This window comes from Perna viridis, chromosome 1 (genome assembly GCF_037379345.1).
Source record: "Perna viridis isolate PV_CMFRI_1.1 ecotype Kerala chromosome 1, ASM3737934v1, whole genome shotgun sequence".
In the NCBI taxonomy this organism is placed as follows: Eukaryota; Metazoa; Mollusca; class Bivalvia; order Mytilida; family Mytilidae; genus Perna; species Perna viridis.
The window spans coordinates 50,755,942-50,775,536 of NC_142445.1; the positions used below are offsets into that span (position 1 = coordinate 50,755,942).

General features: G+C 31.8%; 1 protein-coding gene across 3 annotated transcripts in view; it reads right to left on the reverse strand.

Annotated features, from left to right (window-relative positions):
* Positions 1-5,885: 5,885 nt before the first annotated feature.
* The window catches only part of LOC148629232 (jouberin-like), a 46,866-nt gene continuing 33,156 nt past the window's right edge, over positions 5,886-19,595 (reverse strand). For 2 of the 3 annotated variants that reach the window (XM_088546525.1, XM_088546533.1), the window contains 3 exons: positions 19,399-19,463; positions 18,422-18,510; positions 5,886-8,983 (listed from right to left, as the gene is read on the reverse strand). In XM_088546525.1, the coding sequence (XP_088402651.1) occupies positions 8,878-8,983; positions 18,422-18,510; positions 19,399-19,463 (260 nt within the window). In that variant the 3' untranslated portion in view covers positions 5,886-8,877. Of the gene's footprint in view, positions 8,984-14,965; positions 15,000-18,421; positions 18,511-19,398; positions 19,464-19,595 lie in introns of all 3 variants that reach the window. The other variant, XM_088546542.1, reaches the window with a different exon arrangement.

Genomic DNA, 19,595 nt, shown 5'->3' on the forward strand with positions numbered 1-19,595 from the left:
AATTCTCAATCTAAGAACAGAAATTTTCTGCTTTTATGTTCTGTAGGACGTGTTTAGACTTCGGAAACATATACAAGTTTTATGGGTATAAAGCGTTACTTTTGTTGACATAGGTGTTCCCTAGGGGATAATTTTATCAACTGATACATCGGCCGTATTTAAGTGCTGTATGATTGTATTGTATCAGACATTGTACTTCATCTTGTTTGCATCAATATTGTATTGCTTCTTGAAAATTATTACACTATGCCGCAGTTAATGATCATGGTGTTATTTTAATTTTCTTTCGACTAGGCCTTTATTTTATGGATATTAAAAACATACTGAACACACCGTCATAGAACTGAACACTTTATTTTACAAGTTGGCTGTACTTTTTGCGATAGAAATTAATCCTTCTGTGAATTATCTTAATATGTGTTTGTATTGGTTGCGTTTTTTTTTTTCGGGTGTGTTACCACTGTACTTTTCTGAACACAACATAAAATGAATAAATATACATATGTATATAATCTAAAGACCTGCACATTTGAAAGAAAAGAAAATGTCAAAACCCCAAAAATCAGACTTGTGCATCACAAAGAATTGCTTCACTTTTACCGCCATAACGAAATCGACCAACGTGTTTGCCGAGCAAGACCATTTCAATTTTTTTGGGCAACGTTATTGATACTCAAATCGTTAATTTCAAACAATTGGATTCCAGTGTGTAAGCTTGACCAGTGTTTTTATATAGATTTTTCCATTGTTTTGTTGACCTGGACTTCGGTGCTCAAGAGAGAGAAAATATCCAGAAGATTTGAAACGAATTTCGTTATTTGATAATGTAAATTGTGAAAAAAGCCACAATAAGATGGAGCACCAATAAAGTAATTAATTGACAGATTGGCTATAACCGAACAAAAAAAGAAAAGTAAAGTTTCTTCACATTGATAACATAAGCATACCGTTTTTATGCGACTTATCTGTCAATGTTTAACGGAATATTCGATCATCGGCATATAACGTCTTAAAGTCATGTTCAAAAGAAAACCAAAAACAAACAAACAAACAAAACAAACAGAACAAACGAACATATACATGTATGTCGGGATTTCCTTTCCACTATGACTTTGCTACAGACGAAAGTCGAGACCAGACATCCGCACTGAGACTTTGTATTTCAGTTTCTGGAATAATCGTTTTAAATTTACATATTGATCATTGATGCGACATGATTTGTTGTTGAAACAGCTGTATTTTACCATTTTATGGTGATTAAAAGAAATCGATGATTCCAATTCACGCATCATTTAACGCGGAGGCATACGATGACCACAATATCATAATTATTTGAACAATGTCATTAGAAATTGGTCGACGATATCACTAAGCCCCAGGACATGATGGCTTACTTCTGAGACTATATAGTAGATACAATGTCTAATATTTATATAGAGTAAACCAATATGGATTTCATACAAGGATATCAATAATTTCCATTAACTAAGGATTTCCCTGTTTTATTGATGCTAAAAAAATAATCGCCGGAATCGGTTGCATGAAAACAAAAGACACCTTTCATTTCTAATTACTCGAAATGAGCCTTGCCAGTAATAGGGCTAGGAAGCAGTCGGGACATTTTTCTACTTTGATAGCTTTCGTCACGCAGAAAAATCAAAGAAATCTAACAACAGGCGAAAGGGACTAAGCTTGGAATGGTCTTTAGATATATGCCGACATTTATGACATTGACTTTACAATTTTACAAGGATATGAATGCGCGGTTTACTTCTTACCTTCTTGTATAAATGCTTTTAAAACAGGGTTATCAAGTAATCAATTTGTAAAACATAACAAAAATGACGCTTATTGATATAGCTAGTACGTCCATTCCGACCAAGTGGACTAATTTATACTACATGTACTGGTAAAAATGTCCTTCTTCCAAAGACCAATCGACCAGTGCAATAGACATGGCATTAGTAATTTATAATTCGGTGGACATTTTTTGTACAGAAAAGATGCTCTTACCTACCGGAACATACTGATCAAATTTTATGTGAACTTCGAAGTGCTCATTGACTTTCAGTTTCCGCATGATTTTATTATTTCTGTTTTCCTTGAATCCACGAATTCAAGTAGCAAACGAATTTTTTTCCCTGGGACAACGGAAGTTGATACCCATGAAAATAAATGAAATTATATTGGTCAACCGAATCTGTATTATCGTCCATGTGGTCATTATGGTAACTAAAAAAAGGAAACCATTCACATGAACTACAACCTGCGAATTCAAAGCCTTAAAACATTTGCGATGCTACGTAACTCTTACAACGATACAAATATACAGTTTCTATCGAAACGATATAACCCTCTACGGACACAGAAACAAGTATAATCATTCTGTAACTGTCCAGATTACGAATGAGATATAGTATATCACATGTCATTGTCCCATTTGTCAATACTTTGCTTACCTGCCTTACTCTGGTGTAATTGGATTTCATTCATCTCTGGCGTTAGTTCCATTAAAGCAAGAAACTAAATTTGATGTAAATCATTTTCCAATAAGTCACTTCTCTTTAAACGATACATTTGCACCTGTCGTCTGCAACACCTGAATTATCCAATATGCTTCTAAATACCCGCACGCGCTAGCTGTCACCTGCTAAACTGATTGAAGGAAAAGCCATCAATTCCATTTTAAACGTGTCCTATTCTCGCAGGGCTTCCCTTATCGGACGTCCAACCTATCGTTTGTCGCAGAATTCCTGAAGTTCATATAATAATAACGATTTTGTCCCAGGTAGAATTCTAAGCGCGTGAAATATTAAACAGTACAAGCATCCACGCGCCATACCTGACATAAGTTTCCCGATATCGGAGAAAAGCAGGCTATCCAATACAACACAGATCATTGGCAATTGTTTGAAGTTTTCGTTCGGGACATGGTTTTAAATGAAAAAGGACTGCAACATTTTCATTTCTAGATTAAACCATGGATAGAATATCATGAAATGCATTTGGAAAATTAAATAGCGCCCTAAAATATCACACGCAATCTGTGAATTCGTGTTTTGTGATTAGAAACAATTTACTATAATGGTACTACTAATCAGTCAAATGTTGGAATCTTTTTGATTTCTACCAATGAATGAAGCAACTACATTTAGCAGTAAATTTTTGTATAATTTGAAATGTTTTATTTCCTATTAAGCGAATGAAATATAAGACAAACTTAAAACAGCCAGGACAATAAAAATAAGAATGAGACCATTGGTCATGAAAAAAATGTAAGTGTACAAACTGTGATTTCGGGAAGGTTGAGACCGATAAGATTTTTTTGTTGAACTTTTTTGAAAAATATCATTTCCCTTGAAGGTTGAAATGTTCCTTGAAAATCTAATAAGTTGTACTGTTGAAAGTGGCGCGATTTTTCCGGAGTAAGATGCAACAATCCCATTTTGTTAAGCCTGTTTGTCTTGCGGTAAAAACCTGCAAAAACATGAAATACTTCATCAGCAGAAGCCTGAAAAGGTTAAAACTTTAATTGGTCATTAGCATGCATCACTGATTCTGCATAAGACTTCCCAACCGAAACAATAACTACAGCGTCTTATAGTTGATGTGGAGGAATTTCATTGGCTAAATCGCTAAACATGTCGGCTGCTGGTCGCAAAGAACAAAAGATTCAAAAGGGTTAAGTGTTCGATAACGCAGTCAGCAGTTTGTTTTAACCGGCATGAATTATCGATTTTACATATATAGGACTTAAAACTAAGTATTTGAAAACAAAAGCTATTAACCATAACGACTTTTTATTTCCTTTCATACATGGATGATAATGTTGCATCGATTTGAAAGTGTTAAAGCACAGGAATTTATCATACAATCTCAAGAGTGTTGTAAAGATACATGTCGAACACATATGAGACGTGTTTGAAAATGATGATTTTGAAATTGGCTTGTATTGAATAGTATGCCATCATTTCATTAAACACGACCAGTTGTGCCAAGTTCAAATGTGAATGTGAACTTAATATATGACCAACTCACTTTAAATACTTTGTAAAGTATTTAGGATGTCTATGAAGAAAACAGCTAGATCCTTTGATATGGGTGGCACAGAGTCAATTTTATCCCCAATGGAACGTTACACCCTTTATGGTGTCAGAGAGAACGTGGATTTTTCTGTAACAACGGTGGGCGACTCAGAATATATGTAAAGTTCCCCAACAAATACACTAATTTATGAACAGATCAAAGAATTATTTCCTTTTATTTTAAAGTTGCTAGTGCTTTCTATGTCTGACCATTTCAGTAAATTACAACATTCACTTCTCTGATGGATAATTTAAAAAAAAAAATAAAGATAATAATAAAACAAAGTGGAAAGTGTATGCCACCTAGATACTGTCTGGGTATTCCACAGCTGCAAATACGCAGCTCTGAAGTTCTTTTTTTCAGAACCACGTACTCGTAGTTGTCTTTTATGGAGACCCTCTGAACAGTATCTCTTGTTATAAAAAGTCCATGGCTTGGGCAATGAACAAAATACTGCAGTAGGGTATTTTCCATAGTTATGGGTGTAAGGTATGATCGTGCGTAGACCAGAAGTAATTTTATAACTAGCTGTCAACCTTAGAATAATAGTCACAATCTTTTTATCGATGTGATGTAGCTTTAGGATTTTTTTTAAATGGGAATGACAACAACTTTTCAAGTGTAGCCAATATAATAAAAGATACAAAACTGTATTTATTAAGCTGAAAGTAATAATAGTGTGTACTGACAAATCCTGAGTTACCTCCCTCATGTTAGTGCATTCCATTTTTTTTTATCGCCACTAAGAGACGGATAATATGGAACCACTGTTGAATTTATATACTGCTAAGGTTTTTTACATCTTAAAAAGTTGAAATATGCGATCTTTCGACCCATAAATTACATACCAATTGACCCTCAAACACTAGGGTCAAACACAAAATCAATAAAAAATTTAGAAACTTGGAGGTGTTCGCTTAAAATTACTATATTTTACTTGAAAAATACCAAAAATTGATTTTTTACATAAAAAATTTGCAAATCTCTCCCTTGAGATCGTGTCAATGAGGGAGAACCTCCTATATATTGACATATATAGGTTAATCACCTCTGCATAATTCGTAGGTTAACAGCCACTTATTATCTGGTTTCATAATCTCAATTTTTTAAAACTATGCTAAATATGATGGCTTAAGGAACTCCACATCAACACAGCCATTTGTGCATTTCAGAACATCATCAAATTTGAATAAAATGGTAACTACTATTTCTTTTAACATTTGTGTTTTTCAACCACATGTATATATTTCGTGTAATGTAGAGTTTCTGTTAAATTCCACATGCATGATTCCAGAAAAAGGACATTGAAATGGAATTCTTCAACCATCAGCTGATCAACTATATTTTAAAGCTGTATATTTATTATTTATGCCTAAGGTCAGTCAACAGGATGAATTCTTTGTGTGTATGTGAGGTGGTAGCTGCACGACATATTTGTATTGAATCAAACTGAATGTAGCATGTAAACAATCTGTATAGGATTATTATTCTGTGAGCTCAGAATTGACTTTGCTATACCAAGTTAATTGCTTTTTCCTTTATCAAGGAGTATTCCCTAATGTTGCACCTGTTTTAGCTCTGGATTTAGCAGAGTCCACGTTGCTTATTTACTTTTGTTTCTACGGGTGTATTGTTTTTGTTTCATGTTCTTTATTGTGTGTATCTGTTTCCCTTGACTATTTGTTGTCTTTGGATTATGTTATTTTTTTTCAATTACCTTTTGAGTCCTACTTCCGTTAGATAACAGCTTTAGACTTAATACTTAATATTTAAAAAAAAAAAAGAAACAAAAACACACATTTCATTCTACTGTCATTTATATATAATAAATAATAAATTTACAAATAAATTTACATAATTTACAAAAAAATATTCTTTGCATAGAAAAATCTTACTTTTATTTTACAACCAGACATTCCTGAAAAAAATCCATTACAGTAGATTAACTGTGTCTTATAAGCACATTTTATTTTTTGATTTTTTAAAACTTTACTTTGACAGGTGAGTACTGTTTCATAATGCCAGAAGAAGGAATTTATAAGTTTAATCTACAGCCACAATTTATCCACTGTAAGAAAGCATACAACATTTATTTTGGCACATGCATGTGCAATTCATATTACAAATGTTTGTTTTAAGTTACATCTTAGAAAACTAGATCAGATAAATGCCACAATCAAAACAATAACTAATAACCTATCTTGAAATAAAGAAAAATTATGACAAAAAAAGAATCCTTTGATAATACAATAAGAAGTCATTTAAATTCATACTTCCAGAAATATAGATCAAGAAACATCTTTAAAAAGCTGATTGAATGGGATCATTCTGAGTATTGATTTACTTTCATCTCATTCTACAAAACAAACTGCATCTTAAAAAAAGAAAAAAAATAAAGCAAAAATCATCTGAATAAAAAAATGAGTTTTACCGATACTGAGAATATTAATACTAAGCTTATGGATGCTGATAAGCTTTGACACACCAAAAAAAAAAAAATACAAATTTCCTTCCAAACCATAGCAACGAAACAAATTCTACATAATTGTTTACATTTACACATAAGAATCAGACCGTAGGTGAGTCATAAAGGAGAATATTTAGCAATAAACTTTTCCTTGAGTTGCACTTCTCTTTGTTTTTTTTTGCATTATGGTATAAACTGAGTTAAAATGTATGTCTTCTGAGAAATATATTGCACCTTTAGGTACAAGTTTATCAAAACAAACAATTTAACATTCTGGAGGCCTAGAAAACAACATGTAGTAAAATATTTAGTCCCAACTATCAACAAATGCAGTGAAATCTCTGTTTCTAATTTACAGTAAACTAATAAAATACAATAACACATGCCTGAATATTTGATTTAGCAGTACCTCAAGACAAACCTAGCACTTAGGTAATTGCATGTGCCTTGATGCTAATTGTAATTAGCCTCATTTATTTAACTGAGGAAAAAAATCTGCCAAACTCCTCTTTTTGTTGACCAATGAAGCAAGAACTTGTCAGCACTGTAAGTATTGTCACTAAAATCATCATTATTTCAATTAATACAATCATCAAATAAAATGTCAGATGGTATAATTTGAAATTTGGAAAATTATACTGAAATCAACATGAAATAAATCAAACTGTTTCCCTGCCACAGATACATGAGATGTTAATTTCACTGCAATTAATTCTGCTAGATCAATAACCATTGCAACATTAGTTAAAGTAGAGTGCATAGCAAGAATTATGTTGAATTATACCAGTTTCTATAACAGAAAAAAATGTTTTAATTTGAAAGTGAAACACAAATAAAAAGCATTTTTTATGTAAAGTATAGAGATAAATCCATTTATTAACAGATTTTCTTCCATTAGTTATATTGGACTTATTAACCCTGAGTTGTCTAAAAGTCTGATGCTGAGCGTTAACTCAGAGGTTAATGCCATCATAGCAACGTATTAGAAAATGTTCAAGTAAAAATGTTTTACTGGCAATGAAGAAACAACAGTTTACAATAAGACACCAATCTTTATAAATATTTCATTGTCACAAGTATAATTAGTTCAGAATGCACTTTCACAGATATTGACAGATAATTACTCAAACTGGAGCTGAATTGCTTGTTTTTAATAAGAATTTTAATAAATAATATTTGAAAAAAAATATTGATAATTTAATTACATTCCTTATAATCTACTTTACCAACTTTTTTTTTAAACGTAAGATTATATGTTTTCTGGTCGACAACTCAAATATCAAGGGATATACACCATGCACTTCTCATGCTATATATTCCTGCTACTGTTTTAATGAGAGGTAAAATACTCATTCAATATGAATATTGATAATTGCACACCTAAACAATTTCACAAATGAAGGGAAATAAACTTCAAACAGGTATTGATTGATTTTCCATTACAAACAACATCTAGCGAAATGTACAACAGGTAGAGCTGACAAGCAATATGGGTTTGTTCATCAAACAAAGACCTGTGAATAATTGATGATTTTAAATTGTGAAAACTGATCTCTGTATCAGAGTACAACAATAGATACAACAATAGATACACCGTCCCATCTTTACAGCGATAGACAGGGTTACTGGGGGTATTAAATTCCATATGTTGACACAAATCTTATAAATATTTCAAATAGAACAAGTTCTATGAAGGAAATAAAAAAAAAATTCTTTTCAATGTTGCAGGTAGCATTGATAATAATCATCTGAAACTTTCTTTTTTATTGGTAGATTGTTCTGTATGAATTATTTTACTGTTCAAAATCAAAGGCACATTTATTTAATAATAACTCGTGTAAAGTATAGCACAGATCTACTCAAAGTTTGGACGGATTGTTATCACAAAAAGTTAAGCACAAACTTAATACATGTAATAAAAATATAATTTCTCCTTACATAGGGAGATACTTAGTTTATGTAGGAAAGAAATAAACAAGTTGTCACCATGAAATCACTTTTTTTTTTGAAAGAGCAAAATGTATCTTCATTAATAACACTTTCAAAATTACATGAATGCAAAAGTCATTTTCCAGAAAATTAATAGAAAATAAATTTTTAAATTGGTTCATTAAATTTTGAAAACACGTGTAAAATTACTAAACTGTTTTTTTTTTATAAATAAATATTTAGATTAATAGTCTTTGCACATCACAGTATGCACTTTTTTAACACAAAAGTAACATAGTTTGCCAACTTGATGGGTATACATGATTTCTATAATAAAGTATTTATCACAGTTATGCTTCACTGAATTGTTCAACCTATTATCATGGAGTCATTCTTTATACTTTTGATTCTCCTACAGTTTTGTTATTTCCTCTCCCACCAGGACTGTCCATGGATCCTGCTTCACTGCTCTCTAGGGAATTTCGTTTCTTTTTTCTTCGACTGAAATATATGAACAGAAATAATGAGCTATTCTAAAATTTAATGATCTGGAAAGCATAGAAATATGATTTTTATGCTATACTCTGTAGGAAACTCTAAATAATTCAACTCACATGAACAATTAAAACAAAATACCAAGAGGCATGGAAAGGTTCTATAGTTATAATGTTCTACAACTAAAAGACTGTCAAAACTAAAAAAATGAATACATAAAAAAAACCCCCCCCCCAAAAAAAAACAAAGGTTAACAAGCAAATGCAAATTAATTATTCAAGTATCGGTACTTATTTATTGATTTAAAAAAAAGATGATTGATCAAGTTTTAAATAGGGTTCAGGAGAGCTCTTGTTGGCTCTGTAACCAATAATCATGTCACTGAAATAAAATGTACTCCTGTTCTGTTTCAATTGATATCGAAGGAGAAACTTATAATCTACAACAACTTTTAAATAATGAATAGCTGTATGTAAATGGTACTAAGGTACTACTTGATCCAGTTAAATATAGCAAGACAGGCCAAAACATTTTCAGTGTTTACCACTGTGAATGAATAAATATAAAAAGAATGTATATGGTAAATATGTCAAAGAGACAAAAACTCCACTGGGCTACCCATGAGTCTTCAATGAATTATCAGGAAACCCTTACACCACTGAGCAGGTTGTAGCTGAACCCATAAAAACATTACACACAAGTACATTGAAACAGTTGCCACTATATACTCCAGCAACATTAAAGTAAACTGAAAGTGAAAACGAAACAATACATACAGAGGCCAGAAATTCCTGACTTGGGACAGGCACAAAAAAATGTGGCAGGGTTTGTGTACTTTGGCATGATCACAACCCTCCCCCTTCTAAAACTGGTCACTATGAAAAAATATTACACAATTAAACATGATAAGTTGTTGGAACCTAAGATGTGAACACATAGCTCTGAAGGTCATCCTTTTTATATTCAGAATTTTTGTCACATAAAAAAAAATCTTAATATAAAAAGAGCGACCATCAATACTACCTGTTTGAATTAAATTACGATAAATTTATGGACGCAGGATTAATTTCATCAAAATCCTTCAAACTGTTCAGGAGTAGCACTGTCAAGAAATGTGCACAAAAAGAGAGATGGGGGAATTCCTTTATATATTCACCAAAACTTAGTTGGCAAGGGGTATTATAACTTTGTCTGCAGGAGGGTACAATTACTTTGGCTGACTATAAAAAAACTTTACAGACACTTTAATAAAGTTACATTTTAACAAACTTTTGTTGTAATATATGTTAAATGAATGAATGAGCAATCTGATGTGTTTGATATTTACCAATTACAAACACATTAAGAAAGATAAACCTTTGATACATAAAGATCTTCATTATTGTCTACTATTTCCAAAAGCATCCTGACATTTTTTTATGTTGAACATCCTTTCAAGTCTCTAATGCATAAAGTGACAGGAAATTTCATTTATTATTGCTTAAGTGTAAAACAAATAAAGACCTAACCATTGCTACAAGAACAAAAATCATTCTCAAATAAAATGCCATTTAGTTGTTTGATAAGGACACAATTCCGATTTTCTCATAATCTGAATGCTCTGATTAATAAACAAATATTACAGAGCTGTGTCTGTTCATGCAACATTGTAAGCAAACCAAGTCAATTGGTAAAACCAGGTAAAGATATTAATGTCTATGTACAGGAATATTTTATGAAAAAAAAAATGTATTTATTTAATTGCCATAGGGATAACTAGAAAAGTATTCATTGCTACTAGAATTTAATAATAGATCAAAAGAAATATTTGAAAAAGGAAATTTAATTGAAACAGGTATTCCATCAATCTTAATACGAAAATGTATATTGACTGCAATGCTGAAAAAGGGTAAATGTGACAAGATGGCAATGACAGATAATGATTAATATATTCAGAATTTTCTTAATGCATTAATTCATAATTGCCATTTTTCATTTTAGACCTAAATTAGAAATTTGTTTTTAGATATAAAGGAATATTCTACATCCATACAGTTCAGACCTTAGACACTGTAAATTTGAAAATATTGACTATACTAAAAATATTGAGAGATTTACATAAGAGTACCCTATGGTTTGGCTAAGCCAGATGAAAACTTACTCTATAAAAACAAAGAAAATATAGGAGGAAACCCTTGATGCCCAATTCCATGTCAGAACTATAATAATGGCATTCTTTAATTGCTATATTATATGAACAAAAACAGTTTTACACAATAAGAATTATACACTGTTATCACAGAGATATGTGTTGCTTGTTGCACATGGTCACTGTAATTCAATATTTGTCAATATTTGATAGTTACTGCAAGATTACATGAAACAGATAAAACAGATAAAACAGATATGGAAGTGTAATGTCCTAATGCTAATGTAACTGAACCAGCACTAACCTAGCATGAGTAGTTCATGTCAAATTGACATATCAGATAACTTTTGTCAAGAAAACACCATATCAAATGGATTTAATCAGAAAACTTATCATTAAAATCTTCATTGCAGGTGAGACAAAAATCACAATAAACAAGAGATGACAACATGAGGACTGTTATAAAACTGGTAAAAACAAGGCATTTTTGAATTTGGAATTATTTTGTATTTATGAAAATATGTGAAAAAAATAATATATAAAAGTTACCCTTGCTAAGGGGTTAGTCATGACTAACCTTCTGAGTAGAGGTTAGTTTCACAAATTATTTTTTAAGTTGTTTTCTAAACTCCAAAATAATTCCAAAATAAAAAAAAATATCTTGTTTAGACTATGCACACCTAAGATTCATGTCTAAACATCATCATGCTTTCAATCAGAAGAGATTAAGCATTTTCCATATTAGAGTAGCAATAACCTATTGTTCAGTTCAAAATCAATGTTACTTGCACAAATGTCAATTTCTAAGAACTTAGAAACTTCTAATCCTAATATGTATAATACAATAGAGGCTGTAATAAAAGACTGCCTGTCTCCTAGGGAGATTATTTCAATTATTGTGTCAACTTTTAATATGTAAATTGATTAATTCAACACCTTAGATCTGTGGAAATAAAAAGTGACAATTTTTAAAACAGGAATAAATACATATGCACAAGATGCTTATTTCACAGATCAATTTAAATAAATGAACTTAAATTGAATTATTTCACACAGAGTAAAATTTGACTTCCAAGCTGATCTTAGATGAACCCAGTAACTATGGATGAAAGTGTGGGCTTTTTAATACTGAACATTTACACTGAAGTCTGAGTGAAAACTATTGGTATCAATTTCTTGAATCAAATTTCTATTTATTTTTTTGTAACTTTGTGGTATCACTTAACAGATACAGTACCATATATCTAAGATCATACTAAAGTGTTCAGTATGAAAAACTTTGCAATACTAGAACAAGCAATAACACAATGTTTTTCTCTGGCAATTGATGAAAACAAACAAGCTCAATCTTTTATGGTATCTATTTCAATAGATTCATAGATTACAAAATATTAAATTTAATCAACAACATCCTGAAAACATCAGCTCATAATATTCAATACAAATATCCATTTCAGAACTAATGCTCAACAGAAAAAACAAAGATTCATAACTATTTCAAAATTAAGAGAAAACTTTGTACAGACTATCAGACAGATTAACAAGTTGCGAAGTAATGAACCATCCAAACAATATGAGAAACAATGACCAACAACTTTCAAATTTCATCAACAGACATGCATTAACATGCCATCATAAATCCATTCCCTGTTTATGCCTCATGGGATCTTGTTTCTTTTTCAAATCATTGGTCATTTAGCAGATAGATGAGTTGATGAATTATATATAGCTTATAATCAGTAAAATCACTATTATCCTTGTATTTTGTGACATATGAGAAAAGCCAAGCCATCCAAACTTATGAATTATGCAGTATCTTTAAAATTTCATGGTAAAGTTATCTGAAGCATGAATCGGTTGGCATTTTGAACATCATTAAAAGCTTTGCAATTAATTTCTTGTTTGCGTGATTAGTTTATGGTAGAGAAGTGTGACAATTCTATTAAAGATTTTAACTAAGGTTTACCTGAAAGGAAAATAAAAATAACTTTTTAAAAATATGACCAGACACAAGAAGTCAACAATACTAAAATTGTCACATTTTTTGACCTATGAGAAGAATTCACATTAAATTTCGAATAAAAAATGTAAATGTCACATTTGCAGTTTTCATTGCATCCTAAAGAGAGCAGCTGATTATATCTGTAATGGTATCTATTTAAATTGAGCTATAGCTACCACCTGATTATCAGACTACAAAACCCTGTCCAAATCTGCTCATAATATTATGTAAAGGTAGGTATATCTGGACAATAGTGGATACTGCATTTTTGTCTGAGCTCAGGGTTTCTTCTAATGAGAACCACAGTGAAACTTTTGACACAGTATTTATTAATGAATGTTTGAACATAATTATAGCTGTTAAAAGCATTTTTTCAATGAATTGGAGTTATAAAAAACAGTTCCAAGACAACTTCAAAGGGCAATGACACGCTTAGAAAGTTTCTTTTTTTCATATATACATTCTCAAAGGATCTTGTCATTTTGGATAATTTCTTTACATCCTTGTTTGATAAGTCAGGATTACTGTAAACATACTAATTTTCACTATTTTAGCGGTGGACAGAAAAACGTAAAAAATAGTACACGCGAAAATTGATTTTTAACACTATAAAATGCTAATCATTTTTTGAAACCATGAAAATTGATACCTGCGAATATGTTCACTTGACAGAATCCGTAAAAATTAGCAACAGCGAAAAATTAATACATTTACAGTATATAGTGATCCTCATGTTCCTTGGTTTGTAACATTTTTGGTTATCAGAAGATAATGACAGAATTTCTCGAACAAATCATTTTTCAAAGTTTAACAATAACATACTGGTAAAGAATATTGCATTTACAGTTCAGAAGTTATGGCCCTTTTTCACTTTAAATATTTGTTATATAGAGATACCTTTGATCCAAGTGTTTTATCGGAATAAATTCTCCAAAAATGCTGTTTAATTGTAAAGTATTACTTTGTTTTGAATTAAGAACCTCTCTGTGCAAGATCAATCAATGGGTGGCAAATCACAGTTCTCAATTTGGTGTTTTTTGCCTCAAATATATTCAATACATCCAGAAAACAACTGAAAAGCTGTTTAAATTTATCCTGAAGCATTCTGACCAAGATATTTTTTGACTGCTTATATAAGGAAAAAAGTGCAGGAAAACTTTCCTGCATTTTTCCATAGTGCTAAGTTGAGCTATCAATATTTGAAAAAGGCAAACTTTACAAACACTTCGATGGTTATTGCTGGAGGTTATGCGGTATAAATACTTGGATTATACAATAAAATCTCTATGTTTTTCCAAATGCAACACCTTATACATATTTTGCCTGATTCTTTGACAGAAAGTACTAAAATGTTTAAATTGTACAAATACTTCATTTAAACTTGTCAAAATGAGTAGCAACTAAAATTCTAGCAGAACTTGGGGTCATATCATAATATAATCCTTTTTTTTAATCATAATGTAACGTCATCCCACCTCTGATCTTAATGAAACTTTTACCACCATTGGGAATTTTGAAAAATTGAATTGCTTACTTACAAAAGACTTTTAGTAACAGGTTTTAATTTTCTAGATACAAGTAAAACATAATACCACAAATTTCTTAATAATTATAAGTAGGTAAGTTTTAGCATCATTTTTTAAATCTTTGGTTGAAAATATCATTAAAATCAATAATGATATGAATTCACATTTTTTTAAATTATAAAAATTTGTACAAACTGTAGAGAACAACTTGCCCAACATTTGGTTTGGAGCTGTAGTATAACTGAGAAGGCATAAACAGAAATAAATATTTCAACATGTAAATAAAACAAAGAGCTTCAACTGAAAAAAATCATTTTGGATTAAATACTTACTGAATATAGGGTGAGAAATCGGCTTCTACATATACTACATGAACAAAGTATGCCTTAATATTTCTGTTCTAAATCATGTTATATCATATGATATAAAACAAACAGCATAGGAACAAACAGGATAAAAAGATGGTACACAAATAAGGAAACAATGAGGATGGTTATGTTAAGCATTCAAAAATACTGAATTTGAAAAAAAAACACACACACATAAGAAAATATAAACCAAAATTATCATGAGCACAGCTCATAAACAAGAGGCTCCCAGGAGCCTGAATTGCTCACCTGGTTCAAGTTTGTCTTTTAAGGGTAATAAATTTAACAAGGAGATGTCCAACAATTTTGACTCAAAAAGGATCATTTCAGCAACTGAAAGTTTCTTTCTATCTATTATAGGTTTCAAGATATAGGCTGAAAGCTGTTAAAAAAAAAGATAATTCATCTTTCAAGGGCAATAACTCTTACAAGGAGTCACCTGACAACTCTGATCCCTGAAGACCTTTGAAGGACTTATAATAAGGATCATTTCAGCAATTGAAAGAGTTTGGCTAAACCTAACGGTTTTGAGATACAATGTGAAAAACTACTGTCTGACCCCTATGTTCTATTATTATTTTTGAAAGAAATAACATTAAAAATAGCAAAAATTGTTGAAAAAGGGCATTAACTCCAACATGGCTTGACGAATTAAAACCAAAACTTGATCAGAGATAGATCTCATCATGCTGAACACTTTTATCCCGTGTCAGAATTTAGCTAAACCTAACGGTTTTGGAGATATATGTGAAAAACTACTGTATAACCCCTATGTTCTATTTTAAGTAACATGTTTTTTCGACAAATCAAAAATCCCCACATCAGTTCTATGCAGGATGCCCCAAGGAACATTTATATCAAGTTTGATTCTAATCAGTCAAGTAGTTTCAGAGGAGAAGAGTTTTGTACAATTGTTAATGACGACCACAGAGGCCAAGTGATGGCAATAGCTCACCTGCTAAAAATACCTCTGCATATCTTTGACATACATGCACACATATTTTTAGTATTTCTACATAATTGGATAGTTAAAAAAAATTGCAGAATACATATGAATGGCAATACAGTGAACCTAATAATTATTCATTTTAAGGGGTTTAGGTTCCACTATGTAGATAGGTCACTGCAGATAACTTTTGTGGAATTTGTGGAAATAAAGTTACATTGAGACACTTAAACAAGCAAATCCAACATTTTTTCCTCTAAAAAGTATGTATTTTTCAAAACCTTACATTATGGAGATCCTTGAAAAAAAGAAAGATATTATTTTCTATTTTGTTATGAACTCTGTAGCCATGGTAACATAATTAAATTATACATCAGTTTTCATAACAAATTTTGGGTGCCTTCCCAAAAATAATTGTCAAAAACACAGGTTTTCTAAAATATCAGGCACTTAAAAACTGGCAGAAAAGTAAGTTTGCATGGTATTATTGTAAAAAAGCAAATAAAAAGTGTACCTTTTTTTGCTCATTTGTTTATGATTTTAATCCTTAAAGTTGGTGCGAAATTTCACATTTTTGAAAAATAGCCAGTTGGTGCAGGGAAGAGAACCCAATACGGTGAGGACCTGAATCTTTCCTGATAGCTTAAAGCATGCATTTTACACCTTTTTCCCTTCACAAGTTTTATGTATAAGACAGTGCACCTGAATCTCATTTGTATAGTGCAACCTTAGAAAGAGTTCCAGAAACAAAACGGTTATACCCTACCATCCTACTTAAAAAAGTCAAAGTTTATGTTAAGCTGATGGAAACCTCAAATTCATTTAGATCAAAATTCAAATGTTGTTACCTACTAATAACTGAATAATTCATAAAATTCATCAAAAGGTTGAGGAGTGGTTATTGAAGTGTGACAGACAAATGTAAGAAGGGACAGAAGATTGGATATACCATCCCATACCTTAGTGCAGGAGGTATAAGAAACATTAAAAGACAATAAACCAGACTTCTCACCAGTGTTACATAGGGTTAGCTTTGTTTGTTTGTTTGTTGGGGTTTAGCGCCCAAGCAGCAATATTTCAGCTATATTCAGGCAATGAACATGAAGTGGATGATAAAATGAACATGAAATGATGATGAAATGAAAAATGGGATGGGACACAAGGATAATTGGGTTGACAAATTTTGATTGCCACAGGAAATAGGGAGAGGTGGGTAGGGTCAGGCAATTTAGCCTCCTGTGGTGGAGCCCTATGGTTCCTACTCCGGGGGAATACCACAGTAGGGTTCTTTAACATGCGAGGAATATGGCATCTTTCCCAACACAGTGCACCACTATGGTTTGCGGTCAGGTTTTCCGTATTATAGCCTGACAACCCCAGCATGTAACAGGCCAGTGGTACCCCATTCCACCACCTGGGGCACTAAACTCAGTTGCTCTGTGGGCAGAGTGCCCTAGTCCCCGGCTAAGGTTCTGAGCACTATTTAGTCGCCTTTTATGATAAGCTTAGCGCTGCTGCAGGCCTATTCTTTCGACACCCAGACTTGCACGGGCTCATAGGGTTAGCTAAGATTGATATAGAACTATGTTTATCACACACCAGTGTTACATAGGGTTAGCTAAGATTGATACAGAACTATGTTCATAACACACCAGTGTTACATAGGGTTAGCTTAGACTGATACAGAACTATGTTCATAACACACCAGTGTTACATAGGGTTAGCTTAGACTGAAACAGAACTATGTTCATAACACACCAGTGTTACATAGGGTTAGCTTAGACTGATATAGAACTATGTTCATCACATACAAGTGTTCCATAGGGTTAGCTTAGACTGATACAGAACTATGTTCATAACACACCAGTGTTACATAGGGTTAGCATAGACTGATACAGAACTATGTTCATAACACACCAGTGTTACATAGGGTTAGCTTAGACTGAAACAGAACTATGTTCATAACACACCAGTGTTACATAGGGTTAGCTAAGATTGATACAGAACTATGTTCATAACACACCAGTGTTACATAGGGTTAGCTAAGACTGATACAGAACTATGTTCATCACACACCAGTGTTCCATAGGGTTAGCTAAGACTGATACAGAACTATGTTCATCACACACCAGTGTTCCATAGGGTTAGCTAAGACTGATACAGAACTATGTTCATAACACACCAGTGTTACATAGGGTTAGCTTAGACTGAAACAGAACTATGTTCATAACACACCAGTGTTACATAGGGTTAGCTTAGACTGAAACAGAACTATGTTCATAACACACCAGTGTTACATAGGGTTAGCTTAGACTGAAACAGAACTATGTTCATCGCACACCAGTGTTACATAGGGTTAGCTTAGACTGAAACAGAACTATGTTCATCACACACCAGTGTTCCATAGGGTTAGCTAAGACTGATATAGAACTATGTAAATTCTACATAAAATCACAAGAGTACTGAATATATACCTTCTTCTTGAGCTCAAAAGTTCATCTTCAGATTCTTCTGCACCAGAAATAAACTTCAGCTCTCCTGTTTTGGTTCTTACAGCTGTCACCTGTAAAAATATAAAAAAAACATGATAAAATATCGTTAAAAAAATAAAAACATGTATAAAAGAAGATTTAGTCTTTTCATTTCTCAGAATATAACAAACTGCTGGAGCAAATGATTCTTAATAAACAGGGGAACTATATCACATGATATGCCTGTCCCCGATTTTTTAAAACCATATAAGTTCCCATAACACTGTAACTAAAAGGAAGCTTCTTTTCATGGTAACCAACATCACATCAATTAATAGTTAAAATTCCTTAAAATGTTATGGGATTATCATACAACTTAGGATGGACAGTCTGCTGTATACTATTCTGAGGCTGTTCATGTAAAAATCAGGCAGATCCTGTGATATGGTTGGCACATAGTAAATTTTGTCCCACTGTTTTTGTTCCCATGTAATGTTTATATCAAATGTATGTTAAATAGTTAAGAACATGTTTTTAATGCGACAATGGCTTGGAAAACAATTTTAAAGTTCCCAAATGAAGCAACAAAATTTTGCACCAAAATAAAGAATTATCTCCCTTTTTCAATGAATTTCAATGCTTTTTATGTATTTTCTTTCCGTTAACGGTTTGCAGTTAATCAAAAATCAACATTCAAATATGAGAAAGGATGCAGTTATGATATGAAACGGATCAAAATTTTGTGAAAACAAAATTTGTCATGTGCAACTATAGACATTAGACATTGAATTCAAATAGGGTACCAAATTTTCCGGAAGTACTAAACAAATGTAGGCAAAATCAATTTAAGGTCATTGATTCTAGTGATTATGATGTTTTAGAATAGCATACAGTAGGTACAACATTTCCATTTCATCATGATTGATAGCAGTTTACTGCTGGTGTTAAAACCAAGTTTGTAATTATCTAGGGACAATTACCTTTTTATCACCTTCATCATCACTACTGTCCTGTATCAACCCGGTACGTTCTTCAATGTCTGCTCCTGTAAATATCAGATTTCATTTCAAGTTTTCTTTTAAATTTAAAAATTAAGAATTTTTACAGATTCTCATCAGACTTAGTAACTTGTAAGAATCAGTAAACATCATTTTTAATCTTGTAAAGCCAATTTGAT